Source organism: Lepisma saccharinum, chromosome 8 (genome assembly GCF_977018435.1).
Source record: "Lepisma saccharinum chromosome 8, izLepSacc3.1, whole genome shotgun sequence".
Taxonomy (NCBI): Eukaryota; Metazoa; Arthropoda; class Insecta; order Zygentoma; family Lepismatidae; genus Lepisma; species Lepisma saccharinum.
The window spans coordinates 8,660,086-8,683,774 of record NC_139236.1 but is presented as its reverse complement, the minus strand read 5'-3'; the positions used below and the strand labels follow the sequence as shown (position 1 = coordinate 8,683,774).

Here is a 23,689-nt window from a genome sequence, read left to right as displayed (position 1 = left end):
TAATTTTTGTTTTATTTAATTTTATTTGTAGGCCAGCTGTTTTAGCTGCTTTTTTAAATTGAGTATATGTTTCTTCTGCTGTAGCCATTGTTCTTGAAATGATAATTACATCGTCTCCATAAGCCATTATCTGAGTGGTCTTATATACTATAGTGCCATTTCTGTCTATGTTAGTTTATCTTATTATAAATTCTAAAACCATATTGAAAAGTAAAGGAGCAAGTCCGTCACCTTGTTTCAATCCCTGGTTCACTAGTATGTCTTCTGTGAGTTCGTTCTGTATTTTAATTTGGCTTTTGGTCCCTGTCATTGTCTGACTAATCAGTTTAAACAGTTTTTCTGGTATTTTAAATGTCCGTAGTTTGATTTCCAATTGCCCTCTCAGTACACTATCATATGCCTGTTTAAAATCTATAAAAATCATATATAGATCCACATTGTATTCCCAGCATCTCTCAGTAATCTGTCTTAATGTGTAAATCTGGTCTGTTGTTGATCTTCCTATACGAAAACCTGCTTCGTATTCTCCTATGCATTTTTCCGCCAAGGGTTCCAATCTCTCTTTAAGAAGCCCTGATAATATTTCATATGCTGTTGACAGAAGTGATATACCTCTGTAGTTGTTACATGTTAGCTTATCCCCTTTTTTATAAATAGGACATATGATACTATTCTTCCATTCTTTCGGCATATGTTCTTCTTCTCAGATTTTATATATCAACTGGTATATTGCCTTTATTAATTCCGGTCCTCCTTTTTTGAGTAGTTCACTGGGTATGCCATCTCTTCCCGGTGCCTTATTCTTTTCTGTCTGTCCATTACTTTATTAAGTTCTTCTTCTGTTGGTGGTTCGATTTGTACTTCTATATTATCTTGCTGTTCTCTATTTATCTGTATTTATATTATATTATCTTCTCCGTTCAGGGGTGGGTTTAGTAGCTGCTCAAAATAGTATTTCCATACTTGCATAATCTCCTGTCTTTCACTTACTATTTCTCCCTCACTGTTGCGGATTAGATCTGTTCTTGGTTTGTATCCTTCTTTCAAGGATCTAACTTTTCTAAAAGCTTGTTTTATATTATTTGCCTTAAATTCTTCTTCGATCTGTCTCAAGTTATCATTTATATATTTCCGCTTCTTTCTTCTACAAATTTTATCCGCTGCCCTTCTTGCTTCTTTATTCACTTCTTCTCTTCCTCTAGTTGGTCTATCCTGGCATTCCATGTATTTTCTAATCCTAAATTAAATCGCTTCCTTACATTCAGTATCAAACCATTCCTGTTCTTTTGGTTTATCTTGATATCCTAGGATTTCTTTCGCTGTTGTTGTTACATTCTCTCTCACTTTTCCACTCTATGGATTCTCCTGGTATTATTGGGTTTCTTTGCATTTTTTCCCTTTATAACTCCTCTGTATTCAGTTAGTTTTTCTTCTTGATATAATCCATCAGTCTTGTATTTGTCCTGCCTACTATTTTTACTTGGTTTATTTTTGTTAATTCTGCATCTATATTTGATTGTTACCAGGTGATAATCCGATCCACAATGTGCTTCTCGCATGGTTCTTACATCTAATATGCTTGTGGCGAATGTTTATCTATCAGGACATGGTCAATTTGATTAAATGTTTGGCCATCCGGTGATATCCATGTTCTTTTGTGTACATCTTTATGTGGGAAAATAGTTGAGCAAATTATCATGTTCTTCCATTAGTCTCATCCCATTCTCATTGGATTCATTGTGCAGAATATGCATACCTATTGTTCCTCTATATTCTTGCTCTTTTCCAATTTTGGCATTCATGTCTATTATTGTATCATTATTGGGCGTTGAATCATAGACTCTTTCCAGCTGTTGGTAAAATATATAATTTGTTACCTCATCCTTTTCCTCTGTTGGGGCGTGCACATTTATCAAGGTTAGGTTAAATTTTATTCGTAAGGAGCATATTCTTTCACTGATTGGTTTAAAATCCAGGATATTGTTTTTAATCTTCTTATCAATTATAAATGCCACTCAAAATTCTCTTCCTCCTCCCTCTTTTCCACTGTAGCAAATTTTATGAGTCCTATGTTCAGTGATTCCTTTATCTTCCCATCTTGTTTCTTGTATAGATGTTATCTGGATGTCATATTTCTTAAGATCTTGTATTAAACCACCTATCTTTATATCCATTTTCCGTTGCCTTTGTCGTTTCCATTTGTGGCTACCGTTCCGAGGCTCTATTTCTGGTTTCTTTGTCAGCCCCACCCCAACCCCCATACTTGGAGGACCAGGATATTTGATTGAGGTTTACTCCCCTAGAGAGACTGGCTTCACCACGTCTTCGGAGCCCCTTTGGTTTTCTGTCAGTGTTCCTTCCCTTAGCCTTTGGGGATCCTTCCACTCTCTGCAAGGCAGCAGGGGCTGAGCTTTTTTTAGTGGCGGCTCTACCTCGCCACATCACAGGATTTTCCTTGGAGTCTTGAAGTATTTACTGAGATGTAGATGCCACTCCACATCTCGCTGCCTCCTCAAATCCTGCTGCTGCTTGTCCGAGACTGTTTCCAGCTAGCCAACATATCTGCTGGCCGTTCCCCTATCCGCAACCTGGGGACGTGCCTGGTGGCATGCAGCTCTGCCTCTGGGAAGGTAGCCCAGCCCAGGAGCTAGATTGATTGATTTTCTTTAATATGCTTCGCTTTTTGTGCTACTTTTGGCTATTTTGCGAAGATGGGGATGAGTGATAATGTGATGAAATTGATGAATGGACACTCACAAACATCCATGCCCATTCGAACCCGGGACCCCTGACGTCGTAGCGCTATGTGCTAACCACCCCGCCACGGGGGACGGCTATTAAATGACCCAGACAAAGAAGATCAATACATAGAAGCGTTCAGACTTACAAACAATTCGAACCTACGACCTATGGCTTCGTAAAAATGTACATACTAATTATACGCAAATAATCTAATGATTAATATTGTTTTACCAGCTTTTTCTTCTTCATATATAAAATAATTAAAAACACTAAATTGCTGACCAAGGCAGTTTATTAAGATAAAACAACACTTAACAGGTAACGTTTCAACCCTGTATTGTTAGTTCAGTTCTTCGTCTGAGGAGGACCCTGATACAGGGTTGAAACGTTACCTGTTAAGTGTTGTTTTATCTTAATAAACTGCCTTGGTCAGCAATTTAGTGTTTTTAATATGGAAACAAGGCTTAATTATATTATAAAATAATTAAAACTTTCCGTCATCGCAATTTACCGAAACAGGTGGAAATTGACGTTAAATAAACAAATTCAATGTCATAATTAGACCTTTGTGCTTCTAGGTTCCTCAAATAGGCTTTAAAAATCCTAAAATTGTTTCGGAAAACCATAAAATAAGTTTTAAAAATCCAAAAATAGGTCCTAAAAATCTAAAGTTAGGCTCGAAAATCCTGAAGTATGTTCGAAAAAGCTAAAAATTGTTCAAAATTCCTGAAAAAATTCTGATTTGGTATAGACACCGGCAATGAAAATGGGACACCTATATCCTGAAATACGCATAACGTAATCTTGCATAACGTTATGTGTGTTGCCTAACCCTACGACGATGGCAAAACTTACCATTGGAAATTTGCTATTAAAATTCAATCTTCGCCTTATAGTTAGGCAACATTTTTTTTTAATGTTATCCATATTCAAACTCCGCAATTTTGGCTGCGAGGATCATCTAATATGCTGAAAATAATCTTTCAACAAAACATAGTCAGTGGTGCAAACTTCAATGCTGAAATGTTACTTTGCAAGGTATGAATGCCGCAAAGCACTGAAGTGACGCGAAGGTGGGCAAGACCACAAAGATCAGAAGTTTGCACTTTGGATTGTACAGGTAACAGTGGCACCAGACATTTTGCTTTGTTTTGAGCTTTGAAAAATCACCATGTACTTGGAGGAAAGGAAATCGACAGAGAGTACGTTTCAAACACATTCGTCATTGCATTTTTCGTGATCAAACAAAGCAAATGCCTCTGTGTGACATAAAAATCCTGTAAACCTTTAAAGATATATGAAAGCTAAAAAAATCTTGATTTAGGCGCATAAACCTAAAATAGGTTCTAACAAGCAAAATAGTTTCTTTTTAAGCACTATAAATCTTCATCAGTTGTGGCGTGTTTTAACGAAACGCTGACATAACTTATTATATCTTGCATACCTGTAATGAAAAAAATAGATTAATAACCTGAAATCCGAAGTCTAGTCATAAAATGTGATGGCAACCCAAACTTTAACCTCATGTAACATGAAAACTATAAGAGATATTTACACTGGGTTTTCTGCGTTATAAAGCATCGTCAATTGCTTAACATTATCAGTTTACTTCATACTGAAAATTCCCTAAATGATAACTGGCAGAAGGCAGCGTTCCTCACTTTTCAATGAGAAAAATATATAAGAGAGCATCGAAAGATCACAATTAGACGTCTGATGACTGGCGTAATGTTTAATCTGTTATTTGCGGCCAATATGGGTCATGTGTCCTAGCATTTGATGGGTTTGGGACAGGCGATTATATGTCTCAAGTGAAAAAGTGCAATTTTAGAGACATATTACCTTAACTGGAAACACTATCAAGTCGAAATTTTGTCAACAGACGCAACCGACATGTGCTTAAATATTGGTCACACGTTTACATGAAAAATCATAAATCATAATTTTATAGAGAAATTTGACCCGAGTGTAAAATTCTATACACCCGGCAACATTGTCGTTGAACACCGCTGAAATGATTATGAAATGACAAGAGCGAGTCACAAATGCGGCTACTATACTACATCCCAGGAATCTGTGGAGCAAGACCGCGCATAAAGGCAGAGTAGGGGAGAAAGCTTATGGGAGGAGTAAAGAAGTACACGCTGCTGCAAAGGCTGCTAACTACAGTCTCTTTTCCCTCTCCACTCAATTCCTTCCTCTGGCACTTGTTCATTGGCCGAATCCTACTTGTTTTCGTTCGCTCACTCCTGTGATTCCCGGAAAAGAGTGTAGACTTCCCGATTTCGTCGAGACTGTACATTCCTTTTAATACGTATGCCTACCTTTTTAAAATTATAGTTTGGACATTAAATGTTCTGATTTAATGATGTTACAGAGGCATGGTTTAAAAAGAAAATGCGAAATTGGAGAAATTTATTCTAATTGCAAATATCTCCTTCCTTCACTGACACATTATTTAAGGGTTGGCACTAAAGACATACCCAATTTCCGAATTTCCTAAAATTTTTCGCATTTTTTCCCAAAATATGTTTTTTTACGAAAGTTTTCCAAAATGTTGGGACGCAAATAGCATGGCGTTGAAGACTGGTCTTTTGTCGTCGTGATTATCTGCAAATTTCAACCTATTTGCCTCCTTATGCTACAGCCCTAATTCAATAATATTTTTGTAGACTAAAAAACTTGCATAAAAACACTAAAGTAACTTTATTTTTTTGTTGTTCGAATATGCCATAAAATCCAATATATATATAAAGCCCCAATCTCAATAGTTACTCGCTCACTGAAGGAGCTTCCACGAAGGAAGCCCCGGAGCCAAAAAATGCCCGATTACAATCCCCCATGAAATTGTCCCAAAATGCCGAGAAAATTAGAAAATCGCTCACTATGCCCTTTTTTTAAGGGTGAAAGTGCCCTTTTTCATTTCCTTAGCAACCCGTTGCGACGGGCATTTTTTGCAGCACACATTGCTTCCTTCAATTCTCAATTGTGTAGCTAAATACATTATATTTCTCACAGATCACACACAGATGAATCAACTCCTGGTTCGAAAAGGTGCCTCAAACAAGACTGACATCTACATAAGGAGTTTCAGCCCAGACACAATTACGTATATATTGGCAAACTCAATACGAAAATATCTACATCGTGGTTGCTTTAATTAAATGTTTAGAGGTATAATAACATACAATTATTTGGAGTTTGCGGTGCTTGTTGTTCACCATGGAAACGGACGTTGCTAGGGAACTTAAAGAAAGTTTATTTTCACCCCGAAAACTACTGTAAGTGAATTATGCTAGACTTTTCGTATTTCAAAATACGAGCGTCAGAATTTATTACAGAGGCAAGGTAGGGATTTTAGGGGAATGACGGAGAACAATTATTTTCTAATTACGTTTAAAAATGTGAAAATTACAAAGGACGTACATATTGCATTTCCAATTTAGTGTCGGTATTGAATTCGTTTATGCAAGATATCCAACTAATTATCTTGAAACGGTTATTACTTACTCAGTTTATTATTAAGAAAATATGCAATAATATTCTGAATATTTGTACCTTATTAGAGACCATACACACATAAAGTTACTTTTTAAACTTTTAAAATTAGCTAACTGATTCACTTGTTCCCCTTCAGCCAATACAACATGCAGACATCTTACGTCATCTATAATATGATTACGCCCACAACGTGGCCGAAGGCCATGTCGAAAGTACGCGAGTCATATCTATATGAATGGTCGAAATAGAGCGGCAATATCATTATTATTTTTGGAGATATGACGTGTTAAATGATGTCATGTGGTGATGGTCCGCAGTGGTCAGGAGGCCAGCACAATAACAACAGAGCGTGGGTGAAGAGAATTCAGGGTTGCCAGGGATATTGTAGCAACGGGAACTCCCAAGAGTCCAATTTAGGTGCAAAATTATGATTTATATTTTTTTATGTAAATGTGTAACCAATAATTAGGCACATGTTGCTTGCACCAGTTGACAAGACTTAAATCTGCTAGTGTTCCCAGAGAATGTGATAGGTCCCTAAAGTGGCACTTTTTCACTTAAACCATATTATCTGTCCCAAATAATAATATAACCTGTCCCAAATCCATCTAATCCTCCACATGACCCTATTGGTCGCAAATGAAAGATTAACATTGCATCAGTCCTTATGGTAATGATAAACTGTGAAATATATGGGTTTTCGAGATACAGGGTGTCCCACGAACGGCGCAACTGGGAATTAAGAGTGGCGTTACTTTGTAACCGAAACCTGTACATATATAAGTCATACACCAAATGTTAGCCCTGTCCAAGTAGATATTTTTAAACATAGAAACAACAAACGGGGTGCAGTGTTGTTCATGCAGTGTTGCCAAATGTAAGTGAAAGTGTAAATTTATTTTTCCACAAAGCATGGAAAATTGCATGTCAAACATTCGTACGGAAATTTGGACGTCAATTTCCACCTTGGGTAGGTGGACTATTTCGCCATCTATATTTCAGAGAAGAAAACCGATCGTTTTCGCGTATAGCCAATCCCGAAATGCCTCGTAAAGGCGTACCGGTCCAAATGGGTGTTTTAAAAAAAATATGAGGTACAGTGGCAACACTGTTGATGTTTGAAGGCAACAAAAGGTGTGTTTAGTGATGGTCTATGACATGGAAATACTGGAAACAGGAAAAAAAGAAAATGAAAATTATGGTGAAAAAAGTGTTACTTACCTACTCCTGGCAACCATGCAATGCGCGTAACAGGCAGTGTAGCTTTACAAAAGATGTTGAAAATGATAACCATTTTCCCTGAGGCATTCATCAACACGTTTTATCATGTTGGAAGCAACTTTATGGAAGGTTGATTGGTTTATATTGTTAATGGCTGTGTAAATGTTTATTTTTAGAACATCAAGTGTTCTTGGGTTATTAATGTAAACTTTTTGTTTCAAATAACCCCACAGAAAAAAATCTGGAGACGTCAGATCCGGGGAGCGACTGGGCCATAAGTTTTTGCTTATAATGTGATCGCCAAAAAACTCTGCCAACATGTCTAAAGTTTCATTAGACGTGTGACATGTTGCGGAGTCTTGTTGAAACCAACAATCACGTTCATTATGTTCCAACAGAGAAATAAACTGTGTGATAAGGTCACGATAAACTATTCCGTCAACTGTTGTGTTGAAAAAGAATGGACCGATTATTTTTCTCCGCGAAATCGCGCACCACACACAGATCTTTTGTGGATGAAGTGATTGTTCATGTAACAAATGGGGATTGTTACTTGACCAGTGTCGAGAATTTTGACTGTTGACATATCCACTTAAGTCGAACCATGCCTCATCCGTGAAAAAAACTTTATCCAAAATATTCACACCATTGTCTCTAATAAAATTTCTAAACCACTGGCAGTATCTTACACGTGCACCTTTGTCTGCTTCCTTCAGTTCTTGCACAGCCTGTACCTTATATGCACGTAGGTGCAATTGTTTTAACGCTCGGTGAGTTGTTGTTTTTGATACACCTGACTGTGCAGCAAGTTTACGAACAGATTTCCTGAGAGATTGTGATATTCTCTGCTCCACATCCTGCAGCACACCTTGTGTCAAAACTGGTGGTTGTCTGTGGTAGGGTTTGTCATTAACTGATCCTGATTCACGAAATCTGGAAACAAGTCGATATATCGTCGAATTTTCTGGAACACTGTTATTCGGATATTTCTCGCGAAACACAGTTTTTACACTAGCGTACGATTTTGAACAAAAATAATGTTCCACAATGAACACCCTCTCTTCCAAAGAGTACTTCATTTCACAGAACAATTCTAATCTTCCCCTACGAACAATGCGAAATGCACGGCTCAAACATTTCTGAGTACACAACTAACTGATTCTTTTGTTCTCGTTCGGTGGGCACTCTTATCGCATTGCATGGTTGCCAGGAGTAGGTAAGTAACACTTTTTTCACCATAATTTTCATTTTCTTTCTTTCCTGTTTCCAGTATTTCCATATCATAGACCATCACTAAACACACCTTTTGTTGCCTTCAAACATCAACAGTGTTGCCACTGTACCTCATATTTTTTTTAAAACACCCATTTGGACCGGTACGCCTTTACGAGGCATTTCGGGATTGGCTATACGCGAAAACGATCGGTTTTCTTCTCTGAAATATAGATGGCGAAATAGTCCACCTACCCAAGGTGGAAATTGACGTCCAAATTTCCGTACGAATGTTTGACATGCAATTTTCCATGCTTTGTGGAAAAATAAATTTTCACTTTCACTTACATTTGGCAACACTGCATGAACAACACTGCACCCCGTTTGTTGTTTCTATGTTTAAAAATATCTACTTGGACAGGGCTAACATTTGGTGTATGACTTATATATGTACAGGTTTCGGTTACAAAGTAACGCCACTCTTAATTCCCAGTTGCGCCGTTCGTGGGACACCCTGTATAATGCCATCAGATCAATGGTAAACCTGTATCTCCCTTACATGTTCATCCAGTTTCTCAATTCGTTATTCATCCAAATGTTTCTTTTACTTTGAAAAGGTAGATTAAATAGATCAAATCAATAGAATAAAATACATGTACAAGGGTCGTTCAAAGTTGGCAAGTACTTTTAATTTCTGGGGAAAGAAAATGAAAATTCCTACTAGCACCAATTGCCAAGAACCATAATACCGTTAACTGAAAATAAAATTGTATGCTAGTATCTTATATTGCATTTCTACTAAATGACTGGAGTTAATCTTATCTCAATGCGACCACCCATTTCCTTACAATTATATTTATGGTTATCTAATTCCCTAGTAAGAATAGTCATATGATTATTGTGCAACTATGATATGTTTCAGAAATTTAGCCCTTCAGTTCTACATCTAAAAAAATACGTAAATGGTATTTAGAGGTCCTGAGTACCCCAAATAAAAAAAATCAGCTATAATGTATATGGCCACTGCCTTACTGAATTTTTTTCCAAACGTATGTTTATAAAACTGAATAAATTTGCAAGAAAATTAATCCTGTTCATTTTTACCCTCCCTTCCCAGTAGGTTGCGATGTTTCAAACCCTTCAGTACAACATCTAAAAAATGAGTAAATGGTATTTAAGAGTCCTGTGGACCCCAAATATAGAATGCAGCTATAATGTATATGGCCACTTCTTTAATGAAAAGTTTTCCCAACATATGTTTATAAAACTGAATACATTTGCAAGAAAATTAATCCTGTTCATTTTCAAGGTACTTTGAACAAACATTTGCACACTGGACACTTCCACAAAAATTTACATAAACAGTAGTTTGGGGTCCACAGGACCCCACTTACTCAACAGTGTGAACACGACTGGCTTTCCTACAAAACTAATGGATTTTCTAACCTCCTCATCAGATGTCAGGAAACTACAGAGATGGGCAGTCTGCAGAGCAAAGCCATCTGGTGGTATTCACAGAAAACATATCAGCCGGGGTCCTCAGGACCCCAAAGTAGCACTGCAGGGTTAAAAACGAGTCTATGCAAGATGTGTGCAACTTTTAATCTGTTTGTGACTGCTAAAGCCCAGAAAGATAAACTTTTCTTCACAGATGTTAAGAGATACGAGGGGGTATCAAAAAGTTGTAATTATCCCCATGAAATAATTGAGACAGAAAGTTGAGTTTTATATCCTTTGATTGTGACTTCTCTACATAGTCACCACGCAGAGTTACACATTTCTCCCAGCGTTTTTTGATCTGTCGAAGACCATCATTGTAGAACTCTGCAGATTGCATGGCAAACCAGCGCTCCACCTCCAATATGACATCGTTAGTGTTGTCAAAATGGCGACCCCGAAGTGGATTCTTCATATGTGGGAAAAGGAAAAAGTCACTTGGTGCTAGATCGGGAGAATAGGGCGGGTGCGGTAATAATTCATAGCCACAACGGTGAGCTTCAAGAACCGCTGCTTGCGATGAATGAGCGGGTGCATTGTCCGCCAGGAGACGGATCCCTTTGGAGAGCATGCCGCGACGTTTTTCCTTCACAGCATCTCGTAACTTCCTCAGAAGTGAGCAGTAGTATGTCCCAGTGATAGTTTCTCCCTTCCGAAGGTAGTCTGTAAGGATGACCCCATGACAATCCCAAAACACTGAGAGCATGACCTTCCCAGCAGACTTTTGCACCTTTGCTTTTTTGGGGGGAGGGGACGAGGGGTGCTTCCATTGTTTTCTCATCTCTTTTGTCTCAGGATCATATAGTTAGATCCAACATTCATTCATAGTTATCATACGGGCAAAAAAATCTTCCTCGTTTTGTTCCAAAATGTTCAACATCTGACTCGACATGTCACGCCGTGTTTGTCTCTGAAGAGGAGTGAGCAAACGCGGAACCCAGCGGGCCGACGCCTTAGACATATGCAATTCCTTATGAATAATATTCCAAACACTACCATAACTGAGTCCACTTTGTCGCATGATGTTTTGGATAGTTATGCGTCGATCTTCCAGTATCAGATCCTCGATTTTCTTCACTGTGGCGGCGTCATCCGTGGATGATGGGCATCCAGATCTAGGTTCATCTGTAACAGACATTTGACCTGTTTGGAAATGTCTCTTCCGCCTCACAATAGTGTCATAGGATGGGCAATCACCACCATACACAACTTTCATTTCTTCATGAATTTGGCGGGCGTTGTGACCCTTCAAATGCAGAAACTTAATAACGCTGCGAGCTTCGATCTTCTCCATTTTGCACTTTACTGACAACTAGCGCCTGCAACACGTTAAGCGGATAGCCCGTTGCCAAGACACACGACACACCGGCTCGGTCCCCTCGACAGACAAAGACCGGGCGTCGCTGCCTACCAAATATCTTTCTATTATAAATATCTAAATGCCACGACTACGCTCAGTTCCTGCGGGGCATGAGACCCCGCATCCCAAAGTTCGGGTAAGGGTCTGCTTTCAAGATAATAATATAATCAAAAGTTAAATTTACACTTACATAACCAAGACTTCAAATTATATTAGCCCTTTCTCATGCTTGAACTCCACCGCAATCGCACCCGCATTCCACTGACCAGTGAGGATACGCATACGATTCGCGATTGAAATCAGCATAATCAATTCTGGCGTCCTTTGGATTGATAAGGCCTCCGCCTCACTGACCAGTAACGGCGGGACACCTCTCCAACCAAAAGGAAGTCAGTTAATTTATACTTATTAGGCAAACTTACTACAAAGAAATACCAAATAACGAATATAAATTTATTTACTAATCCATATATATGTTAGGATAAAAGAAAGTATACAATCTTCAGATCGAGAGAAAATTACAATGCCAAAATTTAATTTCTGTTCAAATAACTTCCGAAAAACATAGACTGAAACTTGCTTTCTCATAAAATACAATCCAGAGAGCTCCCTTTTATATATATATCGTCCATATCCCAGCTTAACTTGGTTTCAATAAACAGGTGACAAATTAACAGCAATGATCGACAATTTCCATTAACCAAAACAAAAGAAAATTACATAAACTTCTTATCCGTAAATATCTATTTGTGCTTCTGTCATATTTTCACTTCAGTATTATGTTCTTTAGAACTCTCGAGGTATACTACCCTCTTCGGGGCCAACCTCCAATAACATTCATAACTAAAGATAAGGGGAGCCTGTCTCTACCCAATTACCAAAGCCATCTCTCGGCCACAAACTACAAATGTTCGCTTGGAATTCCATAACATAACAGGGGACTCTGTCTACCCTTTTTGGCTACTTACATTGCAAAAGCAAAACAATAGACCTTTACCTTAAACGAGTTTCTATAAAAAACATTTACTCGACCGGTCACCTATTATAACTGTTTCAAAATTATATCTAACATAAAACCAAAATAAGAGAAACCAATAAACGTTCCGGATACTCAGACTTTAGAAACGGACGTGAAACTATATAAGTTATTAGATTTAAGAGACATCCTCTGACCAGAGGTATGCTCTCGGATTTAAATATCAAAGAAACAAATTTATTTAAATGAACCTCCTGACCAGGAGAATTCAGAATGATTTAAGAATAATTACTCGACGAGAAGGATGTATAACTTGAATTTATACCGGAGTCACACTGACCAGTGCCAACTTCGATAGAATTTATGAAACAAAATTTTAAATTATTAAGATTAATTATGTATAAATCAAATTATTTACAAGCCTGCCAAAGTCCCCTTTAAGGATCATGCTGACCAGCACAAATCCAGAAAGGTGGCTTACGGAAAACGCAGGACATTGTAGAAGGGAGAGCTGACCAGCCACTCCCCTCACAATGCCTGTGTTCTCCCAGCCCTGGACCTCGACAAGCGATTTAATCACCTAACGATTCCGGAACCTACTGCTATACTGAATGAATCTGTCAGCGAGAACGCTGATATTTATACTTGCGAGATTGCGCAATCCTATTTCTCAACAAAAGATTTCTACAAACTGAAAAGTTATTTTTAGCATCTAACAATTACCCTTTCCAAAAGACATATCCAGAAACACAATGCAAGCTAAACTTATTTACAAACCCACGCAGCGCCGAACGAAAAGAACTCATTGTTGTTAAGGAAGAAAAACAACGCAAGCTTCTACTTGCTTTGCGTTCTTTCTCGTTGGGCCGAAACTGCGTTACAATGTTAACAAAGATAAAAGATAAAAATGTACATTCAAAAGATTAAAACTCCAAATGAATTTATACGAGGGCTATTAAATATTAAAAAGATTTGCCAAAAATTTTTCAATCGTTACACGCCACCTATAAAGAACAGAAATAACACACATTAATAATTTTCACTACAGAACACACAGAGGGTCTAATGACTACAGAAGCAAAGTTTCATCGAAATCACTCAATAAATTCTGGGGGATAATTATAACTTTTTGATATCCCCTCGTATAATAGATTATATATCCATTCTATTTACGTGATTGATATCAACCATGTTCGATTTAACGATACTTTTATTATAATTGATAAATAATACCATACACAAAAGTGTAGTTTTCAGATATAAATTATCTTGTGATATCATGTTGAGATATCGTAATGAAATATCGAATAGAGTAAATTCAAATAAGTATACATAAATGAAAAGTGTACGTACATGCACAACATTCATGTGAATGGGTATAACAAAAATATTAGATTTGTTCATAATTAATATCATACTACCAGCATTAAAATATCTGTATCTCACAGAGAATTGAAGACTAAAACACGAGTTTTCCACGTTAAACTGTGAAATGTGCCATGCTCTATAATGTGGTAAACGTGAAATGTAGCTGATAGCCCTCTAAGTAGTTCAAAGGGCATGTAAAAAGGTCACTGGTGTGCACGTTCTTACGGCCTGATGTGCGGAACGATGCGATTCCCCAACAATTTCGCTTTTGGCACTTACAACGTTTACCACTTTTATTCCTAAATTCTTTAAATAGGTATGGCATCTAATTTTAGTGTCTTAGAATGTAATCTATTTTTAGTTATAATTCGATTCTCAAATGAAGATAAATATTAATAAGAACCTTCTTGATGCAATTTCTATTGGGAGTGTTGATATTGTGACTGAAGTTTTCCTGTTTTAAACGATTTAGAATTCTGGCATTATACTCGGCTATTATAATTAGTAGATGGCATAATGCATGACATCAATACGTTTTGAAAAATTATTTATTTTATTATTAATAAACTTTATACCTATAGATTTTCGTTAAATGATACATATGTGATATGTACAAAGATAGTTTGACAACGCTTAGAGAACATGGTACATTTCCTTCCTCCACAGTTGTTGTTTTTTCCCTTTGTGTTCTAATATTAATTTAAACCCACAGGTGTATCCAGACGAAGGTCACGGATTAAGGAGAGTGAAAACACATCTATATCAATCAGTAACCAACTTTTTCGAGGACTGTTTCAGGAAAAGGATGGCGGAAGAAATGAAACCAGGACTTAAAAATGGCGGATCTGAGGAATGAATTCTGTCATTCTGAATTGAAATTCAAATTTATTGTTGTTTTCGACTGTGGTATCAAAATGCATCATTCCAAGTGAGCAATATTTTAAAGAATCAAGATCTATAGAAGATGGAAAATAACTTTGACTATTCAAGATGAGAGTGGTATGGAGGTGTGGGAATCTCATTTGGTGATGCGAACTGAGCACGCGTTTCGAGGAACTGCGTGGAACCCGAAGAGTGTAAGAGGACAGTAATGAAACGAAAAGCAAATTATAGTATCTTGCATCTTCTCTCGTACTGAGTTAGTAACATATTGCCCAGTCAGTAACAAATTCTATGAACAGTAGTTGGATATCTAAGATCAGCAAACAAAGTAACTCCTTCAAGACACATCGCAAAGTTTTAGTATTTTCTGGTGTGTGGTAAGGACGGTTAAAAATTAAACATATGTCGTGGTATCTATTACCTATTTTGACATCTTTACGATACACTAATAAAGATCTCAAATAGAATAGGTATATCCTTTACTTTTGCCATGATTCTTGTAAAGATTCCTGTTTGCTGGCTGAGGTGTTAATGAACAACTTACGATTGATCAGAATTTATGCTCAAGTGCAATAATTTCAATGTATGTCACGTGATTTCCTTGTCGCAGTTACAGAGGCATAAACGGGGGAATTGAAGTGTATGTGACGGGAGCGTAGATCTCTTCTAATGTCTATACGAAATTGTTTTAAAAAACAATATTCAGAGAATTTATTTTCAGTTTAAATTTTAACTCAAACAGAGAAGTTAGCTTAGCACAATGAATTCATATCAACAAATAAAATTTCTCCATAATGCTATATTCTCTTATTGTGAACTACCGTGGAAGTCTTTCAAAAACAAATTAATCTGTTAAATGGATGTTAATTTTAAGTACATGAAGCTACTTTGGTTTCATGATAAAGTACAAAGAAATTTTAGGAATCTATAATCTGTAGATCTGCACAGTCAATCTATAATTTAAGTATATTTATTCATTTTTTCAGAGAAATAAGAATATATAGTGAAGAGTATTCGCTCGAGAGGAGAAGTACAACAGATAATTATGAGATATGTTTATCAGAAAAACATAATAATATAACATAGTTCAAAGACAATACTTACGAAGGCAGTGATCTGAAAGATTATATAGTGTTACTTTTAGTTAATGAAACATTATATAATCATGATATGTTGAGCAATCTGTAAATAATAGAAATCTCTATTAATTTGTATATTGATAGAAAATATATGCACCGATAAAAACGTGAGCGTATAAATAACATTTTTATGTGAATTTCAATAATAAATGGCTTTTCGCTTATTATTTTAAAAGCATAGGTTACTAAAGTGGCCATTCATTGTCTTGTGGCTGTGCGTGTATTTTATTATCCTATTTTCATTAAACTATATTAAGTCCTTAAAATTATGAGCAAATTATTTCATACCATGCTGATTAACTACAAATGAGAATATTATATTTCAAACATGAATTTTTAAATTAAAATTACTTATTAAATCATAGTTACATGGAATCAGTATTTTACTAGAAGCGGATGTGTGTACATAAATGTATCACGGGTAATAAATGATGTGATTTTAATTCAAGCAGTGATTATAACTCACTTTTTTAAATTCGAGGTTGAGAACGTTTTTTTCCTTCATATTATTAAAATCTAGTAACAAGAAATACTGAAGTATTATTTCGATTCAGTATTATAAATTTTGCTACAGAGGAATATCAAAATTAACATTTATAACTGGTATATTAGAAGACAATGTACTTCTCCTCTTTCAACAACGCAGCATTTTAAAGCAATTATTGCGTTATTATGTTCTGAAAAGTACCGAATGATAGATACTTTTCTCAAATAGGTTATATGTTTTCTCCTAGAAAGCTTGAAGCTGCATAGTTACGTGAGTGTTAGATATAAATTAAATGCTTGCATTAGGATATATCTTTTATAGACAGGAATTAGTAATGCGTCATATTTACACTTTAACCTACAACTTGGACAAATATTTTGCACATTTTCGATTTAATCAGAAAAATGGAATTTATAGTTGGCGTTAATTTTCATATTTCATTAGATCGGTTAGTTATAATAATATTTTATCATTGCTTATGCTTTACTACACGATATCATCACATGAAACAGGTGAAGCTATTTAATGCTTAACATTCATTAATATTGTTCTAATCATATTTTATAATGCTAAACAATGTAATTCTTATATTAACTAATCTAACATTATTATTCTAGTTGACTCCATACTTTTGGTAGCTTAATTACTTCAAAGATATATTAAACAATTATTTAGACCTATTTCAAATTATAACTTTGTGGATTTTGAAAATAAGATAACCAATAGATTTCATTTGGTGCATATGATGAATTTATTATTATCCATCTTTATTATATAGTTCGCTTATGAATTATAGCAAACATTTATTAAGCAAGAAATGTTTTCCATGTATCCATTGTGTTCTAACTTCTTTGTTTATGATATATAAAAACTTGATCCAATTGTTAATATCAGTTGATCAGTTATTAACATGACATATAACTTTCAGATGCATTATATAACTGTTCTGTAAGAGACGTCTATAAATGTTATGTTAAATTTAGAAAATTACTTTAGTTTGAAAATAAAATTACTTTAAACAATAGTCGTAAATCTAGATCAATTCTTAAAATTGTATATGATAGACGAACAAATAAATCGCATCAGAAAATTAATGCACTATCCAAACATTGCAAGTTGTGCAAATAATATATTGTTAGTAATGCTTTCTATATTTGAGATCATTTTAATACTTTTTTCTCAGTTACGTAAACTTATAAAACAAGAAATAATCATTGGGGCCATGAACCACTGAAGGAGAAATCCATGTTTTCTTTATTTTACGTGTCTTTCCCTTTTAAAAAGCTATCAATGAGTTAGTTATACTTTCAGGAAAAACTGAAATTTGCAAAGCAAATGCTTATATTTATTAGTATTGTAGAATATCGTGATAAATAACATTTTACTCAATCCATATGTGTATATAAATTATAATGTAGTCCTCTTTAATTTAGTTTCATATTTCTCATCATTGTTGTGATAATTATCGGTCATATTGACCCAAACAGAGAATTATATTTCAAACATATTTTACTGTATTATTTAGATGTGATAAGTGTAACTATAGAATATGCATATATTAATGAATGAAGACAATTTTATAACATTGTCTTATTTAAACTACGAAATTTGAAATTCAAATTGGAAGACGGATAATGCAAATACGATGACCACTAACAATACATTTTGAAGTTCTTCCCATTGCAAGGTTGCGAAATTGTAACTAGAATACTTCTTCAGGTAATTGATGCTATTTTTCCTACATTTATTTACTAGCATTTAAATACATATATCTATGAACATTTAATTCAAGTATTCAATAGTTTAATTGCTAATGCACTTATCATATATTGAGTTGATTGAATTATATTTCAATAATATTTTTCTCTACAGTATGTAGATATTTATAAGCAATAAAATATATCTGTATTATACCTTCAGTTTGTTACTGATTTCAGTGGTTGAACAATGTTACTTCTATGAATATATAAACTGAAAATATTGTTGAACGGTTAGGCAAATAGATGCTAATAATATGTTACATACAAATGAGGTACTTCTAAGAAAAAGTTTGTTAATTGCCAAAGATATAATATCCATCAAAATATCTAGAAACTTTTGGCGATTTGTTTCTTAATTTCAGATATTTGTGCCTAGCACCAACCAATTGAAATGCCTATTAAACTAATTTTCCGATTTAGTTTGTAGAATTTCTTGAACAAAGAAAGATTTTCTTAATAATTATTATTGTTATGTAAACTATTGTATATAATGAGATTTTCTCTTGAAAGTTAATTGTATAACATTGTTATTAGACTTTTTACCCACTATAATAAAATCCCTCTATTAAGGAAATGCTGTAGAATTATTATTTGCTAGTAGATAGTTAATTTATAAGGCAAATATATTAAGAAGGACTAGCTGAACTTTTCAGTGATACACTTACTCAACGTACCTATCCGTGAAGACATGAGTATTATTCTGGACTGTTGTAATAATTTATGTCTACAAGTTATAATATCGTCATAAACCAAGCTGCGTTGGTAGAACATGACTGAGTGTGTTGCAAGGTGGTGGCGTTATTATGCCATTGAAATTAATACATTATTTAGGACGACACATCCACTCATGGTTGGTTCTTTTATACTTTTTCCCACATTTTGAGACAAAATATTTTATATACTTTTATATATATTCAAAGTTTGAAATACAATGTGGAAACGTTTAATGATCAACTGGCAGACTAGCTAAATTGTCTTTCCATGTGTGGTGTAAAGTTTCTCTTAATTCATACAACTTTGGATTTTCTGAATTTCACCAGAAAATCTACATACGTAAGCTTTCTCAATATCAATACATAATTTATTTTAATACATAATTTTAGGTTGACATTCATTTTTCAGGAGGAACATGTCATATCACTGCAGTATACTCTAGACATGTAGGTAGTGTCTTCCTAACTGCTTATGAAATACTGCTTGGTGATCTCTCTCTCTCTCTCTCTCTCTCTCTCTCTCTCTGTGTGTGTGTGTGTGTGTGTGAGTGTGTGTGTTTTGCATGTATACAATGCACACATTAACACACACACTCACTCACACTGCTAAGCAGTATTTCTCAAATCAAATCGCTGCCCACATATCACGATGTAATGAAACATAATTACGTTAGTGTAAAAAGTAGAATATCTCGCTACTAATAAACCATATAATCTTTATACACTGAAATTGAAAAACAAACACGAAAATATGTAAAATTGATAGTCTAATTAAAACACAATTACTATTATGGGATATTATTTTATTACAAAATAATGGTATACGCATAAAAATTGCATAACAAACATTTTCCAACATTTTATTTTGTTACACTATCAGAATTTCCACCCCACCAATGCACACGGCAGATTTTAAAGGATGGAGCAAAACACAGTTCTTAAAAACTAGAAGCAGTAACAGTATATGCACGATTATTTACAATATTGTACGGCTGAACACATGCACACACGATTACATGCAGATGTACATCTTGAAAATATATGACAGTGTTAAATATATATATTATCCAATGTTAATTTTTTTGATTGTTTTTGTTCCTATGGTTTATCTTGTAGCACTACCAGCTTCCACTTATTTAACACGACTGTCATTTTAACTTTGGTGCATAGTAATAATTCCAAAAGGTAAGTATAGAAAATAATAATTATCATTAAGAAATATAGATGAAAATGTTGTCTAATGGTAAGGAATAAGTTATCAATCGGAGAGAAAACAGTAAAAATTATATTAATAACCAGCACCAGCAGTGTACCGATATATGAGGGGTTCAGATCACAAGTGCCGTAACTTTACTTTTCGTGGAAATGGAGTTACATGTATAACTTAGAACTGTGAAGTATCAACATTTCAGTGCTAGAAGTACCTGCAAAGTTTCAAATTCTTGCTCATAGTGTCACCACTGTGTTTGTGCTCCAAAAGCTAAACATGCAACTAAGTTATCTAGATGTGCATTTTTTGAAACTATCTTGAATGGAGTTACACTACTTGTGTTCTGAACCCCTCATATCAAAATTTTGGGTAAGAATCGGTAAACTACTATTAATTCAGATACATATTAAAAATTATTATACTACATTATTCGTGTAATGAAATCGTTCAACTTGTTGCTAGCTTAATTACTTCGATGAATTTAAACGTTGATCTATTAACTTATTTTTATTTCGCATTTACAGATTTTTTTTTCCTTTCAGGCTTGTAAAAAATAATATAATGTACGGTCCAAAAACGATAACACACATGATTCTTATCTCTGTAATTTAAATTATACAATACATAATAATATTAAATAATTTCTCTGAAAATTACTATTTTTACATGTCAATTTGACAATAAAAACTACAAAAGTAGAACCCACATAACACTAAACATGGTTGCCATCAAACAAACACCACATGACACCAACGTATTGTCCTTTCCTATATCCACCTATTCCACCAATAATATTTATACATTCCTGTTGAGATATATATATATGTGTGCAGTAACATTGAAATTTGAAATCAAATATTCGACTTGACAAAAATGATCTGAAATATAAAAAAGTAAAATATGTAATAAACTGTAAATGTAAATATTTATTGTATTCTTGAGAAGTATTTACTTAATATTCATTGTTTCCAATTATACGTTTCTTAAATTGTAATTTGTGTTCTTTGAAACACGGTATCCTGTCAACAAATGCGTAATAAGCAAGTATAGAAATCAAATTTGTTATTAAATAATCATATGTTCTAAACATAATTATAACTGTTCTGGTATCACAGTAAATTGTAGATAACAATCAATACTTTATTAGAAGTTCTAATTAGAAGTTAGAATCATCAAAATGAATTATGGTGGAATAACTTTGATCTATGTGTATGAAAGGATTTTAAATCAAATATTCTGATTTAGCTTGAAAATTACTACTTATAAATTTCGAAGATGAGAAAATTAAAATTTTGTTGAACATTTGTTTATCTTAATAATAAACATATCAAGGAAAGGAAATGGAATATTTTGAAACTTCGGATACTTATTTCTCAGCAGGATTAACGTTGTAATAGGCCTTAAAAAGCTACTCGTAAAAATACAGCAATAAATCCAAGAAACCGTAAACAATTGTAACAACATATTAGGCCATACACATCAGACATAAAAATACAGCACAATATTCTATAAACAGTGAAGATGACTATTAAAAAACGATGTGAAGATCGTATAAAGAATAATGGCGAAAATGCTTGTCTTTTATGAAATAAAGTACAAATACATATGAGACTTTTCTTTAAGAATAGAACATGTTAATGAAAGAAACCGACATTTGTAAATGATTTACAATATAAATGTTACAAACACTGAATATTGTTTTTGGAGAAACTGCGGACACCAAGTTAGATTGTTCTCAGTGTAGTAAAACATCACACACTTCAAATTTCACTCCAGTGCTTACATTACATGTATCTTATATTTTAAGTTTAAAATAACTGGACGTTCGTCTCGATCTACAACAAGACATCACACCTGAGTTAGTGTTATAATCAGAAGCCAAGGTTAAAATATATATCTTGCCTCTTTAGCTTTTAAATATATAATGATGTATCTCTTATCAGATGGTACCGTCTTGAGTTAAAATATAATTTGGGTGTTCCTAGTATAAATTATAATACGAATTTTACGATTGTCCTGTCAAACGCACATAGCAGACATACAAAAAACTACATTGGCATGGTTGAACCAATGCCATCCTTTTAATTTACATGAAGGGCTTAAAAAATAAATGTCATTCGCATCATAAAAATACTCCAGGAATACCATCATCTCAGATCGACTGCCTGTTATGTGATTTTGAACATTTTGTGTTTGTTTTTTTTCTTGTAAAATTTGTAATTGCCAGACTTTTACATTACAATTCTCCATAGTATTACACTTGCTTGGAAAACTTTTCGTCTCACGGACGAAACTTTCTACATGCTAAAATAGCAGAGGTTGATTTGTAAGCAAACGTTGCCGGTAAAAATAAAGCAGGTTATTTCACATAGTGTAGCACGTACTTTTTCATTTCCTTAACACTTGTCTACAGTCAGTTGCTCTCACCTTGTGATTCCGACATAATATTTCTGTATTTGTCTTCTGCAATGATTATACACGAAATAATCTCTTGTCACTTTCCACGCGCGAAAGACGTAATAATATTTGTTAAACATACTTTTTAAGCAGTTAGCATTCTCCACCCTTGAATTTACCCTGGAGATGAACAGCACACCATTTTAACAACGAAGAGTGCACCATTTTTGTCGGAACACCCTCTCCCCCATTCTATTGTTTGAAATTAAAGAAACTCGTAGCACTCTCCCATTCTACAAAGTCCAGCGGTCCGAAACTTTCATTCAGAAAATCTTCCATCAACTTGTACAAGTGGTCTTTTACACCTGAAAAAGTATGATCTTCGTCTGGATACGTCTGAAATAAATAGTCCAAAGCATTATTCAATCTTAATTACAAGAAATTAACATATTGAAACGTTACATATAATTACCATTATCACATCTGCAGTTTATCTGCCATTAATTAGAGATGAGAACAGTGCTAAAAGTTCAACCCATTCACTAATAAAAACACTGAATTTATACATTATGCTCGTGTTCATGCTGGAAGGGCACTGTTGCTCACCTAATATTTTTACTTGGGAATTTACTGTAGAGATATTCCTATCGCGGTTATTCAACTAACTACATACCAATCTTAATAACATTATTCATCTTTCTTGTCTTTAACAATTTACAATATATAAATCTTGGTTGTTTTGGAAAACAAAACCACCAGGGTACTTGTAGCTAATTATTGAAATCTTAAAAACCAATGCAAACGACATGAAAAATGAAAATTGTAAATGTAAAGCGCATGCCCCTGAATGTATGCGGCTGAAGGCGGGCTTCTTCAAGGGGTTTCCCCATGTAAAAGTTATTCACCTATGTTATACTCTTACAACACGATGAAACATTTTGAAGCCGATGAAGGTTGCACGCATCAATGGAGGAATTATTTATTTTGACACTGAAGTATCGCACTTCGTTTCCTAGCAAATTCCTTGCTAACATGATCACATACTTTCTCCATTGGCTATGTTACCTAAGGTGTAAGGGGCGACCTTCTTCTAAGGTGTTAAAATGTCAACCTCGCATCCACGTGGTACACCCTGGTAAGTGCTTCTTGAAGGACAAGGAGGCTTTGGCGCCAGGTCACACGGATAGGATAATCTTTTGTATGGTTGCGTTGTCCTGCGTTTGT

General features: G+C 34.6%; 2 protein-coding genes across 3 annotated transcripts in view; one reads left to right on the top strand and one right to left on the bottom strand.

Annotated features, from left to right (window-relative positions):
* Positions 1 to 18,719, top strand: part of Dpp10 (Dipeptidyl peptidase 10) — a 283,634-nt gene extending 264,915 nt beyond the window's left edge. The window contains exon 15 of the mRNA XM_083126292.1: positions 14,590 to 18,719. Within this exon, the coding sequence (XP_082982418.1) occupies positions 14,590 to 14,733 (144 nt within the window). The 3' untranslated portion in view covers positions 14,734 to 18,719. The remainder of the gene's footprint in view (positions 1 to 14,589) is intronic.
* A 935-nt stretch (positions 18,720 to 19,654) lies between these two features.
* The window catches only part of LOC145990855 (inactive dipeptidyl peptidase 10-like), a 621,213-nt gene continuing 617,178 nt past the window's right edge, over positions 19,655 to 23,689 (bottom strand). For both annotated transcript variants that reach the window (XM_083126291.1, XM_083126290.1), the window contains exon 15: positions 19,655 to 22,861. In XM_083126291.1, coding sequence (XP_082982417.1) covers positions 22,718 to 22,861 — 144 coding nt within the window. In that variant the 3' untranslated portion in view covers positions 19,655 to 22,717. The remainder of the gene's footprint in view (positions 22,862 to 23,689) is intronic.